Here is a 16,898-nt window from a genome sequence, read left to right as displayed (position 1 = left end):
CAGCCCCAGGAGGAAGTCAGCACAGCACAGGGATGGTGTGATCCCCTCATAATAAGAACCCCCAGGAGGAAGTCAGCACAGCACAGGGATGGTGGGAGCCCCTCATAATAAGAACACCCAGGAGGAAGTCAGCACAGCACAGGGATGGTGGGAACCCCTCATAATAAGCAGCCCCAGTAGAAATATGACACCGCTCAACCTCTTCAAAGAGGAGGGTAGGGGCATATAGTACGGTGTGCTTTTTTGGGTCAGGGAAGTGAGCCAAATGAATTAAGAAGGTCTGTGTGCTTGATTCCAAAAATTGTTTATAGACATATACATGGTCTACTGATCACATGTGTTGAATTCCTCCGAGATCCATGCCTCATTCATTTTTAGAAATGTGAGGTAGTTAACACTGTGGTGAGCTAGGCGAGTACGCTTATCGGTCACAATCCCCCCTGCTGCGCTGAACGTCCTTTCGGACAGGACACTGGATGAGGGGCAAGCCAACAGTTCGATTGCAAATTGGGCAAGCTCTGGCCAGAGGTCAAGCCTGCCCACCCAGTAGTCTAGGGGTTCATCACTCCTCAGAGCGTCCACATCGGCCGTTAACCCAATGTAGTCGGACACCTGACGGTCTAGGCGTTCCCTGATGCTGGATCCGGATGACACCTGTCGATGGGTCGGCTGAAAGAATGACCTCATATCCGAAGTCACCAACACATCTTCAAACCGGCCTCTTCTTGCAGGCGCTGTTGGATTGGTACCCGCAAATCCTTCTCTGGGAGTGGGAATTGCTCCTCTGCCAGCGCACGCAAAAGCAGAATGCAGCATTTCTCGAAGCAAGGCCTGGAAGTGCTGCATTCTGACAGCCCTCTGCGACGGCGGTAACATTTCCGCCATTTTGTGTTTGTACCGGGGGTCTAAGTACGTTGCCACCCAGTACTGGTCCTTGACCCTCATGCTTTTTATACGGGGGTCCCTATTAAAACACTGGAGCATGAAGGCCCCCATTTGCACTAAAGTGGAAGCGGTGTGGTGGCCTGGCTCCTGCTCATCATCCAGGATAATGTCGTCCTCTTCATTCTCCTCTCCCCATCCTCGCACAACAGGGATCCCAGAAAGGTTTAAAGCATGCTCTTCTTGCTCCTGCTCATCCGCCCCGGCACCATCCTCCTCTGACTCCTCATCAGACTCCTGTTGTTGACTTGTCTCAGATAGAGTAGCCCCCCCTGGGAATTCATCCAGCATTGCGACTTCCTCATCTTCCCGCTCCTGCTCCTCCACAGCCTGATCAATGACACGACGCAATGCACGCTCCAGAAAGAAGGCATAAGGTACCATGTCACTGATGGCGCCATGGCTGCGACTGACCAGTTTGGTGATCTCCTCAAATGGCCGCAGAAGTCTGCATGTGTCGCGCATGAGCAGCCACTGGCGCGGTGAAAAAAAACCCAGCTCCCCAGAACCGTTTCTTTCGCAGAGTTCATACAGGTAGACGTTAACTGCACGTTTCTGCTGGAGCAGCCTATCAAGCATATAGAAGGTTGAGTTCCATCGCGTCGGGCAATCGCAAATAAGACGTCTGACCGGCAGATGGTGTCGCCGCTGAATGTCAGCAAGGCGAGCCATGGCCGTGTAAGATCTTCTGAAATGGGCCGAGATTTTCCTTGCCTGCCGCAAGATGTCCTGGACCCCAGGGTATTTGACAAGGAATCGCTGCACGACCAAGTTTAAGACGTGTGCCATGCACGGCACGTGCGTGATTTTGCCCTGTTTCAATGCGCTAAGCAGATTGGCACCGTTGTCACACACCACTTTACCAACTGTCAAATTGAGCGGTGTTAGCCACTCATCTGCCTGTGAACGCAAAGCTGAAAGGAGTGCCGGGCCAGTGTGGCTCTTTGCTTCCAGGCACAACAGACGCAGCACGGCATGGCAACGTCTCACCTGGCATGTGGAATAGGTTCTGGGGAGCTTGGGCGGTGCAGTGGAAGAGACGCTAGCAGCGGAAAAGGAGGAGGCAGCTGAGGAGGAGAGGGAGGAGGATGGAGTAGGAGGAGGAGAAGAAGAGTCAGGCCTGCATGCAATCCGTGGCGGTAAAACCAAATCTACACGGGTGCCACGGGTTACATGCTTGACGGCCGTCAGAAGGTTCACCCAGTGGGCAGTAAAACTGATATACCTTCCCTGCCCGTGTTTGCTAGACCACGTGTCTGTGGTCAGATGTATCTTGGCACCGACACTGTGTGCCAGAGATACATTCACTTGCCGCTGAACATGGCCATATAGCTCTGGGATGCCCTTCTCTGAGAAATACTTCCTTCCTGGGACCTTCCATTGTGGTGTTCCAATGGCCACAAATTTGCGAAAGGCCTCCGAGTCCACCAGTTTATATGGCAGTAGTTGGCGGGCTATGAGTTCTGACAAGCCAGCCGCCAACCGTTGGGCAAGAGGGTTATCCGGCGTCATCATTTTTTTACGCTCAAACATTAGGCCCACGGAAGCCTGCCTTTTTGCAGAAAAATGTGAGCTTGGCGTGATGGAAGGTGGAGTGGAGGACAATTGTGAGGAGAGAGGAGAAGGAGAAGTAGAAGACGAGGCTGGACGGTGAGAGCCTGCAGTGTGGCTTTGTGTGTTCCGTTGCTCCCACTGGGCTCGGTGATGGCTGTTCATGTGCCTTCTTAAGGCGGTCGTCCCTAGGTGAGTATTGGGCTTACCGCGACTAACGCGTTGACTGCAAAGATTGCAGATGGCAACGCTATTGTCAGCAGCGGACACGTTAAAAAAAGCCCACACTGCGGAGCCATGTGCCGGTGTCCTGGGAGCGCCAGATGTGACCGTACATGGTCGATGACTCGCTCCTGATACATTTGCAGTCTGCTTTGTCCCTGCTGTGCAATGTAAGTCATTGCTGCTTCTCCTCCCTATCTGCTGGTCCATATCTCCCTCTGAACTCCCCTCCTCTTCCTCTCTTGTGGGCACCCACGTGACATCACTAGACACGTCATCATCAACGTCACCTTCCCCACCGCTATAAGTAGAGTAGGCAGCAACACCGGGGACCAACCTCCTCCTTGGGCTGATCTGGGTACTGGCGTCAGACTGCTGAGTAGCGCTTGTTGCTACCTCCTCTTCCTGATCCAATACCAAGAGTGGCTGCGCATCAGAAATGTCCTCTTGATATGGATCGGAAAATAATTCCAGTGACTCAAGCGGAAGGTATGTGGTGGTGGTGGTGGTGGTCGTGTTGTTGGTGGTAGTGTCTTTGGGGGTGCACATAGCAGAGAGTGAAGAAGAGGGTGCAGATCGAGAGGATGAGGAGGGTGCAGAAGAGTAAGGCTGAGCGAGCCACTCAACCAAGTCTGGTGCATCCTTTAAAGTAATTGAACGCACCTTCTGCAACTTCCCACTTTGGCTCAAGCCTGTTGCTCCTGCCCTACCCCTACCACCCCTGCGGAAGGGCCTGCCTCTTCCTCTGCATGTCATTTTTTAAATGACCCTGTGACAAAACTCTTAGTCCCTATACCGCTGAAGGACTGCTGCAGTATAGGTGAGCGGTCAGCAGTGGTGCACGTCAACCCTATCTATTGTGGACCTATAGCGGTCCTTACAGAACAGCAGACTGTACCGCACTCAAGCCTATGTACCGTAGCACCCTATACCAAGTTACCAGTCCTTATAAGAACTTTTGTGGACCAAGCAGGTTGTGTATTAGTGTTTAGCAGACTGTACGTCAGTCCCTATACCGCTGAAGGACTGCTGCAGTATAGGGCAGCGGTCAGCAGTGGTGCACGTCAACCCTATCTATTGTGGACCGATAGCGGTCCTTACAGAACAGCAGACTGTACCGCACTCAAGCCTATGTACCGTAGCACCCTATACCAAGTTACCAGTCCTTATAAGAACTTTTGTGGACCAAGCAGGTTGTGTATTAGTGTTTAGCAGACTGTACGTCAGTCCCTATACCGCTGAAGGACTGCTGCAGTATAGGGCAGCGGTCAGCAGTGGTGCACGTCAACCCTATCTATTGTGGACCGATAGCGGTCCTTACAGAACAGCAGACTGTACCGCACTCAAGCCTATGTACCGTAGCACCCTATACCAAGTTACCAGTCCTTATAAGAACTTTTGTGGAACAAGCAGGTTGTGTGTTAGTGATTAGCAGACTGTACGTCAGTCCCTATACCAATGAAGGACTGCTGCAGTATAGGGCAGCGGTCAGCAGTAGTGCACGGCAACCCTATGTATTGTGGACCGATAGCGGTCCTTACAGAACAGCAGACTGTACTGCACTCAGGCCTATGTACCGTAGCACCCTATACCAAGTTACCAGTCCTTATAAAAACTTTTGTGGACCAAGCAGGTTGTGTGTTAGTGTTTAGCAGACTGTGCGTCAGTCCCTATACCGCTGAAGGACTGCTGCAGTATAGGGCAGCGGTCAGCAGTAGTGCACGGCAACCCTATGTATTGTGGACCGATAGCGGTCCTTACAGAACAGCAGACTGTAACGCACTCAGGCCTATGTACCGTAGCACCCTATACCAAGTTACCAGTCCTTATAAGAACTTTTGTGGACCAAGCAGGTTGTGTGTTAGTGATTAGCAGACTGTACGTCAGTCCCTATACCAATGAAGGACTGCTGCAGTATAGGGCAGCGGTCAGCAGTAGTGCACGGCAACCCTATGTATTGTGGACCGATAGCGGTCCTTACAGAACAGCAGACTGTAACGCACTCAGGCCTATGTACCGTAGCACCCTATACCAAGTTACCAGTCCTTATAAGAACTTTTGTGGAACAAGCAGGTTGTGTGTTAGTGATTAGCAGACTGTACGTCAGTCCCTATACCAATGAAGGACTGCTGCAGTATAGGGCAGCGGTCAGCAGTAGTGCACGGCAACCCTATGTATTGTGGACCGATAGCGGTCCTTACAGAACAGCAGACTGTAACGCACTCAGGCCTATGTACCGTAGCACCCTATACCAAGTTACCAGTCCTTATAAGAACTTTTGTGGACCAAGCAGGTTGTGTGTTAGTGATTAGCAGACTGTACGTCAGTCCCTATACCAATGAAGGACTGCTGCAGTATAGGGCAGCGGTCAGCAGTAGTGCACGGCAACCCTATGTATTGTGGACCGATAGCGGTCCTTACAGAACAGCAGACTGTACTGCACTCAGGCCTATGTACCGTAGCACCCTATACCAAGTTACCAGTCCTTATAAAAACTTTTGTGGACCAAGCAGGTTGTGTGTTAGTGTTTAGCAGACTGTGCGTCAGTCCCTATACCGCTGAAGGACTGCTGCAGTATAGGGCAGCGGTCAGCAGTAGTGCACGGCAACCCTATGTATTGTGGACCGATAGCGGTCCTTACAGAACAGCAGACTGTAACGCACTCAGGCCTATGTACCGTAGCACCCTATACCAAGTTACCAGTCCTTATAAGAACTTTTGTGGACCAAGCAGGTTGTGTGTTAGTGATTAGCAGACTGTACGTCAGTCCCTATACCAATGAAGGACTGCTGCAGTATAGGGCAGCGGTCAGCAGTAGTGCACGGCAACCCTATGTATTGTGGACCGATAGCGGTCCTTACAGAACAGCAGACTGTACCGCACCCAAGCCTATGTACCGTAGCACCCTAGACAGACCAAGTTACCAGTCCTGATAAAGAGCTTTGTGGAACAAGTGAGTTGTGAATGATTAGCAGACTGCAGCAGAAGGGCAGCAGTCAAGTATAATATTCTTTCTATATTTGGAAGAAAGAATATTATACGTGTACAAGCCTATTACCGTACCACTGATACCAGTCCTGAAAAGAACCTTTGTGGAACTAATAGTAACAGCAAGTCTTTAAAATTATCCTCACTGCCTGACACACTGCTTCCTGCCTGTCCCTATACAAATTGGCAAAAAAGAGTAGGCTGGAACGATTAGCTGGAACAGCTCTTTTGTGGACCTGATAGTAACAGCTAATGATGATGATGATGATGATGATGAAGAAAGACTAATCTGGCTGAGCTGTCCCTAAAATAGCAGCATACAGCGCTCTGTCCCTTTATCTAAACTGACAAAAGAAACTCAGGCTGCTGACCTAACACCTATACCAGTCCTGAAAAGAACTTTTGTGTACCAAATAGCTAGCGTTTTCTCTGTCCCTACTCCACACAGGATCCTTTCCCTACAGTGACAGAAGAAAGAATGTAAAATGGCCACCGGATCGGGTGTATTTATAGGTTAGGGGGAATGTCCAAGTGTCCATGAGCTGTCATGTCTCAATTGGTTGTCCTGTAACACATGATAAACGTGTCACGAAAGGTTAAAGTTCTTGTATACATTAAACACGTAAGTCCGCCGGGGCGAACGACGGAAAAAGGCGTTCGAACCCGCGGACGGCGAAAGTCGGAAATTCGCCGCGAAACGACCGCCGGGCGAACCGTTCGGCCATCACTAATCTAGAGCAAGGTGCCAATTTCCAAATCTTCATTAATAAGGCGAAAGTACGTCATATCCAATAAGTCTCCCGTGGGCAGAGACCTTTAAATCTCTCTGCTGCGGGGAGAGTGGCTGGTATTGATTAGATGATCCATACTTTTAGGCCTATGGTGGATTTCGGATGATGTTGGGTAAAATCTCGTGGGACGCTATAGTCTTTACCGGCCTTGATGAATCAGCGGTGCTTTCCAAAACGCGGACATAGGGGGCATATAGTTTGACCTACAGAGTAGAGGCCACAGGGACAGGTCGGGCTGTATACTACATGGTCTGTAGAACAGGTGTAGAATTCTGAAATTTTGTATATTTTATTTTTAATCGTGAATGTTTTTTGACCAATGTTGTACAAAACTGCATGTAAGGCAAAGGGGTTTGTGGCATTGATACAATCATAAAAGAGTTGAAGTGAAGATGACGTATTTTGCTTGGGGCAATCTTTCACTTAAAGTTAGGTGCTTTCCTATGTGCAAATTTTCGATTTGGTACACTGTCTTTGAGATGGGGATCCTGCAGTAGTATTGGCCAAGGTTTATGACCTATGTGTTCCATATTTTTGTATTTGTTATAAAATTGAATCATGAACCAAATGTCCTTTGACAAATTCATTTTATGGGTATGAGTATCAGGATTGACGTATGTGGTGTAGGCTTGTTTGATGAACGATGGAGGGTAGCCTTTTTCAATTAATTTTTGTTTGAGGTTTATGCTTTGTGTCCGATAGTCTGACTGCATGGTGTAATTATGTCCGAGACGGCAGACATTTTTTGGGATTTTTTTTTAACCAAAGAAGGTGATGGCAACTATCGAAGTGCAGATAGGAGTTCCCCGCAGTAGGTTTTTTGCATGAATGCAACCAGTATCATGAAATGGATCAAGGTCTAAGAATTATAGATGTGTCTAGACTGCAGCAGCGCATGCGCACAGGGGATTCTCGGCTGTAAGTCCAGCAGACGCTGGACCCTGCCTAAAAGAAATCTCCCGCGAGCATGGGCCGAGTGACGATATTGCGGCTCCGGCCACTCAGCGCCCGAGGCCGCGATACCTGGAAGACACGCCGATGGAACATGTCAGCTCCCTTGGTGTGGATTGGACGAGATGTCGGGGCCTCGTTCTAAGGAAAGTATTTCATAATGAGCTAGTATGCAGTGCATACTAGCTCATTATGACTTTTCCCTTGCAGGTCAGGAAAAAAAAAAAAAAAACACAACACACAAGTCAGCAGGTTTACTCCCGCTTTAAAAAAAAAAATGGCAAGCCTGTCAAGCACGTAATTTACACAGATAATCAGTGACATGCCCACACCGCAGCCTCATCAGCAAAGTAGAAAAATCACTTTGTTTGTTATAAAAATGAGCAAATAAGGAAAAAAAAAATTTTTCTCCCCCCCCCCCCCCCCCCTTCTACATTTTTGGTCTTTTCTCATTTGTTTAGCAAAAAATACAAAACCCAGTGGTGGTTAAGTACCACAAGAAAGCTTGATTTGTGCGAGGAAAAAAAAAAAAAAAAAGTTAAAAATTTAAAATGAAGAGAGTGACCGCAGAATTGTCATGCAAAGTGTGACAGCACTGAAAGCTGAAAATTGGCCTGGTCAGGAAGGAGGTGAAAGTGCCCAGCAGGCAAGTGGTTAAGAAAATGTATGATTTATGAAAAGGGGCATTAATACAAATAAAAATGTCACCATCACCAGTAGATCCAGGGACCCATTTGTTATAAAATAGTTATCAGCTATATTGTGGCAAAAGGAAAATTGCTCTCCTAACAGAGCAGGCCAGTGAGGTTTTTGGTCTCCCAGGGTCCCCGTTCTTGCCCTTCAGTTATAAAAGGGGGGGAACCAAAAAAAATTTAAATAAATAATCACTGGTATATTATGCTTGGGACAAAACATTTTTTCTGTGCACTTGTGTCTATGTGAATCTTAAAGGCTGTACTAAATTGGGTTTTTAAAATAGACCAAAGAACCAGCACTTAGTAGTTTAAAGTACTTGAGATTTGTTTGGGGGTATTGGTATGGTATGATGTGGCCACTAAACAAAAATTCCAACTGAAGCATGAGGTAGGGTTTTGAATGACTTCAGGGCTCATGTTGACCATCAAAATAAGAGGTTTTACAGCAAGCTTATGTATACATATTCAGAGAGTGAAAATAATTCAGTATCTACCCAAAACCAAATTGGGATGATCTGCCTTTATCTATTTAAACTCCACAAAACTGAATTCCTTAAAGTGGTCGTTAAGTCACTATGTTAAGTTTATATCATCCCCTCTGTTAGATAACATGTGTCCTAGTGCCTGTGCTTTATAATAAAAAAAAGAAGGATTGGCAGAGGTCTACCCGTTTTCACGGCTCTCTCCTCCTCTCTCCCGCGCACACCCCCCCCTTCTTCACGGCTGACATCAGTGGGAATGCTCAACCCTGCCCGCTGGGGCTGTCAGACAGAGAAGAGAGCCGAGGAGTCACGCGAGGCAGGAGGCGCTCAAAAAACAGGTCGAATTTAATATTTTTTTTTTAGAAATCAGATGTCTACCCGTTTTCACAGTGCCTCCTCTGCTCTCTTCTCTGACAGCTCCAGCAGGTGGGGCCAAGCATTCCCACCAATGTCAGCTGGAGGGGGGGGTGGGGAGTGCCAAGGCATCACATGACCGCCGGGAGGTGCTGTGAAAACGGTAAAAAATCTGCCTTTTTTTTTCTAAAGCACAGGCACTAGGACACATTTTCTTAAAGTGGTTGTAAACCCTTACAAACCACTTTGACCTACAGGTAAGCCTAGATTAAAACTTACCTGTAGGTCCAAGAAATAGCTCCTAAACCTATACGGTTTAGGAGATATTTACCTGAAGACAGCGGAGCGCAGGCGCACTGGGTAAGCCGCAGATCACGGTGATATGCCGCGAGTGTCGGCTCCTGTGCGCATGCGCGGGAGTGACGTCATCACTGCTCCGGAGCAGCGGGACCCACCAAGAAGATGGATGCTCGGAACTACAGGGGACAGCGGTGACTTCGCTGGCTCCTGTGTCAGGTAAGTGACACATAATGGACTACTATGTGATGCATAGTAGTCCATTATGCTTTACCTTTGCAGGGAATCAAAGAGGAAGTAAACCCATCAGGGTTTACTTCCTCTTTAATAGAAGGGATAATATAAAAACTTAACATAGTTTTAGAGCAGTGGGGAGGGGAGCAGAGCCCCACTGGTACCAGCTGACTGGCAGGAAATGGAGGGGGAGGAGGATAGAGGGAGACACAGGAGAGCTGCAGATAGCAGTGGATAACGGAGGCAAGTAAACTGACCACAATGTCAGAGCTCAGCAGCCATGACAAACCTTGGGCAGTTTACAGGGGAGGGAAGAAGCAGGCAGGATCAGCCAGGTATTTCAGGTGATACAAGAGGCCAAATTGATAGAGATAGAGAGATAGAGAGATAGAGAGATAGAGCCTTGCGAAAGTATTCGGCCCCCCTTTAACTTTTCAACCTTTTGCCACATTTAAGGCTTCAAACAAAGATATAAAATTTAAATTTTTTGTGAAGAATCACCAACAAGTGGGACACAATTGTGAAGTGGAACGAAATCTGTTGGACATTTTAAACTTTTTTAGCAAATAAAAAAACTGAAGTGGTGCGTGCAAAATTATTCGGCCCCTTTACTTTCAGTGCAGCAAACTTACTCCAGAAGTTCAGCGAGGATCTCTGAATGATCCAATGTTGTCCTAAATGACTGATGGTGATAAATAGAATCAACAATCAGTCGTACACTGCACAAATCTGGCCTTTATGGAAGAGTGGCAAGAAGAAAGCCATTTCTCAAAGATATCCATAAAAAGTCTCGTCTAAAGTTTGCCACAAGCCACCTGGGAGACACACTAAATATGTGGAAGAAGGTGCTCTGGTCAGATGAAACCAAAAATGAACTTTTTGCCCACAATGCAAAATGATATGTTTGGCGTAAAAGCAACACAGCTCATCACCCTCAACACACCATCCCCACTGTCAAACATTGTGGTGGCAGCATCATGGTTTGGGCCTGCTTTTCTTTAGCAGGGACAGGGAAGATGGTTAAAATTGAGGGGAAGCTTGATGCAGCCAAATACAGGACCATTCTGGATGAAAACCTGTTGGAGTCTGCAGAAGACCTGAAACTGGGACGGAGATTTATCTTCCAACAAGGCAATGATCCCAAACATACAGCAAAATCTACAAAGGAATGGCCAAGTCAAAGTCCAGACCTGAATCCAATCGAGAATCTGTGGAAAGAGCTGAAAACTGCTGTTCACAAACGCTCTCCATCCAACCTCACTGAGCTCGAGCGGTTTTGCAAGGAAGAATGGGCAAGAATTTCAGTCTCTCGATGTGCAAAACTGATAGAGACACACCCCAAGCGACTTGCAGCTGTAATCGCAGCAAAAGGTGGCTCTACAAAGTATTAACGCAAGGGGGCCGAATAATTTTGCACGCCCCACTTTTCATTTTTGTATTAGTTAAAAAAAGTTTCAAAAATCCAATAGATTTCGTTCCACTTCACAATTGTGTCCCACTTGTTGGTGATTCTTCACAAAAAATAAAAATGTTATATCTTTATGTTTGAAGCCTGAAATGTGGCAAAAAGGTTGAAAAGTTCAAGGGGGCCGAATACTTTCGCAAGGCACTATATATATATATATATATATATATATATATATATATATATATATATATATATATATATATATATATATACACACACACACACACACACATACATACACACACACACACTATATATAAAAAAAAAAAAAAACACACACACACACACTTTTAGAAGAGGAGCTCCAGTTTCCCCACAAAACAATCAGCAGCTACAAATACTCAAGGTGGTGATTTAATATAAGGACACTTACCTGCCCCTGGATCCAGCGATGTCCTCACCCAAGCTGATTCTGCAATCGGCTTTGCGTGCAGGTGCCAGCATCTTCACTAAGGAAAACTGGCAGTGAAGCCTTACGGCTTCACAGCAAGCTTCCAGCTGCTCATGCCCGTGTCATATTGCACTTTCTGATTGGTCCCGCAATCTTTTGGGACCTGTGATGTGTCCCAGAATGCTGTAGGGGAAGGAAGGGAGGGACAAACTTCTGCTCAAGATAGCCGTGGTGATCTGACCGGAAGTGGGGTAGCTGGTACCTGTCAAAATCAGGTATCCGCTCCACCCCCCCCCCCCCAAAGAAAATATGCCAAATGTAAAGGGAGGGCGGGATGGTGAAGAGCGAAACATCCTTTTTTGCGTGAAATAATGCTTTAACTTGAATTACCAGTTCTATGTTGACACCTACAGGCAAAGTTGGAAAGTTAGCATCATCTCCCTCCTCAATCTCATAATAAGTTATAGAGTCGTCCAAGCCTCGCTGTTCATCATCTCTGTCAGATACATAGCCAAACTGGCATTCTTTATTTACACAAGGCATCTGCCTGCGGCTCCGTGTATACGACCTGTTAACAGAAGAAAAAATAAAAAAAGTCTAAAGAGACTATTTTACGAAGAAAAAAAAAGAAAAAGTTTAAAAAGTTTAATAGATCAAAGACATTTTTTAAACACTGATGTTCTGCATAAAGAATACTTAATTCAGTGTTCCAGATACTCTACTCCAGGGAGATACTTACACCAACTCTTCTGACCTAACAACTAGAGAAATGGGAATTCAGATGAGGGCATTTTCTGATTTTAGACATACAGTAGTAGTACTACAGAAGCCTCACCATGATAAAGAGGTTGCATAACATAATAGGTTAGAAAGCAGAATAACTAAATTCAAGAGAGCAGTTAAGTAAAACACAATTGTAAATTTAATGTTAACCAAACAAACTGGAGTGTTGACTCTGGAGAAGTAGTCATGAGCTATGAAAGGTCGCAGCACCATATGTACTTTGGCATATAAAAGATTAATGATCCACTCATGTAAGCAGTATGATCTCAACAACTATTGCTCTACGTGCCAACAATCTCTGGAATAAAAAGACTTGCGCAGAAATTTTTCTAAAGTTTTTTTTAAAAGTGGTCCAGCATTCGCCAAATTCATGTACCGGTCTAGAATTTGTACTCGATTATGGTGCTTTGGGTCCAACTTTTAGAATACACACGAGAAACTTTAGCATAATCTGTCTGCACTGGTCTTAATTACTGTATTTATTGGCGTACAACACACACCTTTCCCCCCTTTAAAATCAGGGGAAAATCATGTGCGTGTTTTATATGCCTAGCAGCTGCCACGGGCTTGAAGGAGGGAACGAGCGCTGCCGAAATAGACAGAGCCGGACCCCCTGTGTACTTGGCTCTGCTCATAGTCACTCCCAGTCCTGCCCCCTAGCATTGACATCCCGACATTGGACAGGTGTTATGTCTATCATAGGAGCTGGGCCAAGGGACGGGACTGCGAGCCGAGTACACAGGAGATCCGGCTCTGTTTATTTTGGCAATAAGGGCAAGGCTGCAGATGGGCACTGATCATGCTGCAATGTAGGGCAAGGCTGCAGATGGGCACTGATCATGCTGCAATGATGGACAAGGCTGCAGATGGGCACTGATCATGCTGCAATGTAGGGCAAGGCTGCAGATGGGCACTGATCATGCTGCAATGATGGACAAGGCTGCAGATGGGCACTGATCAGAGCCATTAAGACCCATCTCCCTGCTTTTGTCTGCATCCAAGGCCTTGTCCATGACCGAATGAGTCGCTACCTCACAGACAACCACCTTCTCGACCCCCTACAGTCTGGCTTCTGTCCCACAACATTCTACTGAAACTGACCTACTAAAGCTCCCCAATGACCTACTAACTGCTAAAACCAGTGGGGACTACTCCATAATCATATTTTTAGACCTCTCTGCTGCCTCGGACACAGTTAACCACCTGTTCCTCCTCAGCAAATTACACTCCCTTGGCCTCCGTGATTCTGCTTTATCCTGGCTCTCCTCCTTCCTATCCCAGCACACTTTGTGTCACTTACAACTTCATCTCCTCCACTCCCCTTTCTCTGTTGGGGAACCCCAAGGCTCCGTCCTTGCGCCTCTCCTATTCTCACTCTATACCTCTTCCCTGGGCCAGCTGATAACCTCCTATAGCTTCCAATACCACCTCTATGCTGACAACACCAAGATCCATCTCTCCACTCCTCAACTCGCCCCCTCAATCTCCTCACGGATTTCAAACTTACTGAATGACATATTGATATGAATGTCACACCACTTCCTCAGACTCAATCTTTCTAAAACTGAGCTTGTTATATTTCCTCCTGCACGGTAGCCCCCCCCCCCATGACTTCCCCATTAATATCAACACCACAACCATTGGTCCCTCCACACATGCCAGGGTCCCGAGTGTAATCCTCAACTCTGACCTTTCCTTCTGCCCCCATATCCAATCACTGGCTAAAGCATCCCGCCTTAACCTACACAACATCTCCAGAATTCGACCCTTCCTGATTAATGACAACACAAAGCAACTTATTCACTCCTTGATTATTTCCCACCTTGACTACTGCAACTCTCTCCTTAATGGTCTACCCTTAAGCAGGCTCCCTTCATCTCCCTTCAGTCTTATGAATTTTGCTGCTAGACTAATACACCTCTCACTAACCTATCCATGACTGCTGCTCCTCTCTGCTAATCCCTTCACTGGCTCACCCTACCCCACCGTGTAAAATTCAAAATGCTAACCATAACATACAAGGCCATTCACAACATCGCCCCCCATCTACATCACCAACCTCATCTGCAGATATCGCCTAAATCATCCCCTCTGCTCCTCCTGCGCCTCTAGCTCCCTTGTTACCTCCTCCCATGCTCGCCTTCAAGACTTCTCCAGAGCCTTTTACCATCCTCTGGAAGTCCCTGCCCCAGTATATCTGATCAGCCCCTACCCTGTCCACCTTCCCTGAAAAACAATTTATTCAGGGAAGCCTATCCCACACCCACCTTAACTGTCTCCGAGCCACCCCCATCAAATCAGTCTCTGCAGCTATTACCTTTTGAACCACCCCCCTCCCTTTAGATGTAAGCTCTACGAGCAGGGCCCTCCTGTATCTTTTGTATTGAACTCTACTGTAATTGTATTGTCCCCCCTATACATTGTAAAGCGCTGCATAAACTGTTGGCGCTATATAAATCGTGTATAATAATAATAATTTGTAAGGTCAGGCACTGAAGGCCTGGCTGGCAGCGTCCACTCAAATTCATCCCAAAGGTCTTCTATGAGGTCTGTCAAGTTACTCTACCAACTTGCTCACTCATCCACACTATATTGTCAAAAGTAAAAGTTGTGATCCCAATTCTTCTGGCAGTATGCATCTGTGAATGTTCGATCAGATGATTCAATATTGGCATTGTAAGCGCCTAGATTATTTATTTATTTTTTTTAAAAACGTGAAAATGCACATCTAGAAGGATAAAACAATTTTTAAATTAAATTGCAAAGTAGAAAATTGCTTGATCACTGCTGTTTCTTTTCTGGGTTTAGGTTTGTGGTTGCTTGATGTGTGAGAATTGTAGAATTTCTAATACTTTGTACCCCAAAAAATTTTTTTTATACTTACCGGGTCCGATAGGTATAATTATCAAAGTTCTGGTAGCACCTCTTGCCTGGACTGTGGTAAAAAGGAATCTCTGGGTTTATTATGGCATGTCTGTTAATATATCGAGGTGAAGACCTTGAACATGAGAAATAACGCAAAACGCATCTGTACACAAGTTACATTAATGCAAACCAGAAAAAAAAAAAAGCTAATGTTCAAATTAAAATGTACCATACTATATCGATATTAAGATGGGTAATCATCAAAACAACTGCATTTCGCCAATATCTGGAACCAGATTATGAAGGGGAGGAGGGAAAAAAAAAAAAAAAAGGGGCAGTAAAACTGCTAGACAAACTATCAAAGCAAAGTTATTATCGTTCCACTGGATGTCCATTCAAAAATTCACGTAGAACCTTAGCGAACACAATTTTAAATTTAGGATTTGGACAGAATGGGGAAGGGTTAGAGCCTTCATAAGGTTTATATTGACATGCACCCCCCCACACCCCCCCATCATTATCTCTCCCACAATAGACAACTTCCTCTTCCTGTGTGGTCTTGAGAGTGAAGGCAAGAGAAAATTCAAAAGGACACACACACACACACAAATACATTTTATAATATAATAATTAAAAAACATTATATTGAAACAATAGAACCCATTACAGAAGGTTCCACTTTAAAAATGATCTAAGTATAGGCACACATTTACTGCCCCACTGTATGGGGAGGGGTCGGATCTGCTCCTTGCCAAATGAAACATTAATTTGTCAAGACCTACTTTGATATGCCAAATCCTCGGCTTTGACGGCGCGGAGATTGGAGAGGTTGAAAGTGTTCATAAGAAGTTATATTTGCTGAAGCCTGCAGATAAGGGAATCAGGAAAGTTGTGTGTTTGGTTTGGCATCATAGCTACATTCAAAATTTGATTTATACAGACCTCTTTTCCACATACTTTTTTGAATAGTCTTTTCCGAGATTTCAGATCAAGCTCTATAAAATTATGAAATAAGTTTTGTTCACGTTACAAATGCGATTTTCAACTCTAAACATAATTGAAAAAATGGCCAGCACAGAAAAACAGTATTGAAAAATCAAAAGGAGTGCATCTTTACCAGTGCTCAAGCAGCGTGCTCTTGCCATATACTTTATGTAGCAATTAAAATTTCCAGTCACATTTGCACATTTTCCTTTTAGGTTTAATACATTTTCAATACCAACTTAGCAGCTTTTGCACATTTAACCACTTGACGACTGGCTCACGTCTATATAGGTCGGCAAAGTGTTACGTTCCTGCAAAACATGAGTACGTTGTCTCCTTTAAGAGCCGCTTGAAGTGGTAATAAAAATGCCATAAATCTTTCCCATAGTTTGTAGATGCTATAGCTTTTGCGCAAACCAATCAATATACGCTTATTGCGATTTGTTTTTTTAACCAAAAATGTGTAGAAGAATATATATTGGCCTAAACTGATGAAGAAATGTGTTTAAAAACATTTTTTTGGGGATATTTATTATAGCAAAAATTTACGCTTTTTGTTTATAGCGCAAAAAATAATCACCACAGAGGTGATCAAATACCATCAAAAAGCCATTTGTGGGAAAAAAAAAAAAGACATCAATTTTGTTTGGGTACAGGTTCGCAAGACCATGCAATTGTCAGTTAAAGCGACGCAGTACCGTATCGCAAACAAGCGTCTCGTTATTAAGCAGGAAAATCTTCCGGTCTGCAAGTGGTTAATAAAGAAAAATCATTTTTAACAAGATTCACAAAGCGCTTTAAAAAGAAAACATTTTTACACCTCCTTGCATGCACAGTTTAGCAATGCTCCTGCCACTTATCTTTACATTAGGCCTCATGCACACAGGGAGTTTGCTTTGC

The 16,898-nt window shown here is 45.4% G+C and overlaps 1 protein-coding gene across 1 annotated transcript in view; it reads right to left on the bottom strand.

Annotated features, from left to right (window-relative positions):
• ALG13 (ALG13 UDP-N-acetylglucosaminyltransferase subunit) overlaps positions 1 to 16,898 on the bottom strand; it is a 273,986-nt gene that overhangs the window by 112,900 nt on the left and 144,188 nt on the right. Inside the window, exons 18-21 of the mRNA XM_077485629.1 lie at positions 15,972 to 16,009; positions 15,797 to 15,879; positions 15,034 to 15,147; positions 11,757 to 11,934 (exon numbers count right to left, since the gene is read on the bottom strand). Of these exons, the coding sequence (XP_077341755.1) occupies positions 11,757 to 11,934; positions 15,034 to 15,147; positions 15,797 to 15,879; positions 15,972 to 16,009 (413 nt within the window). The remainder of the gene's footprint in view (positions 1 to 11,756; positions 11,935 to 15,033; positions 15,148 to 15,796; positions 15,880 to 15,971; positions 16,010 to 16,898) is intronic.

This window comes from Lithobates pipiens, unplaced genomic scaffold, assembly GCF_037356315.1.
Source record: "Lithobates pipiens isolate NorthernLeopardFrog02 unplaced genomic scaffold, aLitPip1_a1.2 Scaffold_1, whole genome shotgun sequence".
Classification (NCBI taxonomy): domain Eukaryota; kingdom Metazoa; phylum Chordata; class Amphibia; order Anura; family Ranidae; genus Lithobates; species Lithobates pipiens.
The sequence above is the reverse complement of the archived record's forward strand: the minus strand, read 5'-3'. Positions and strand labels throughout refer to the sequence as shown.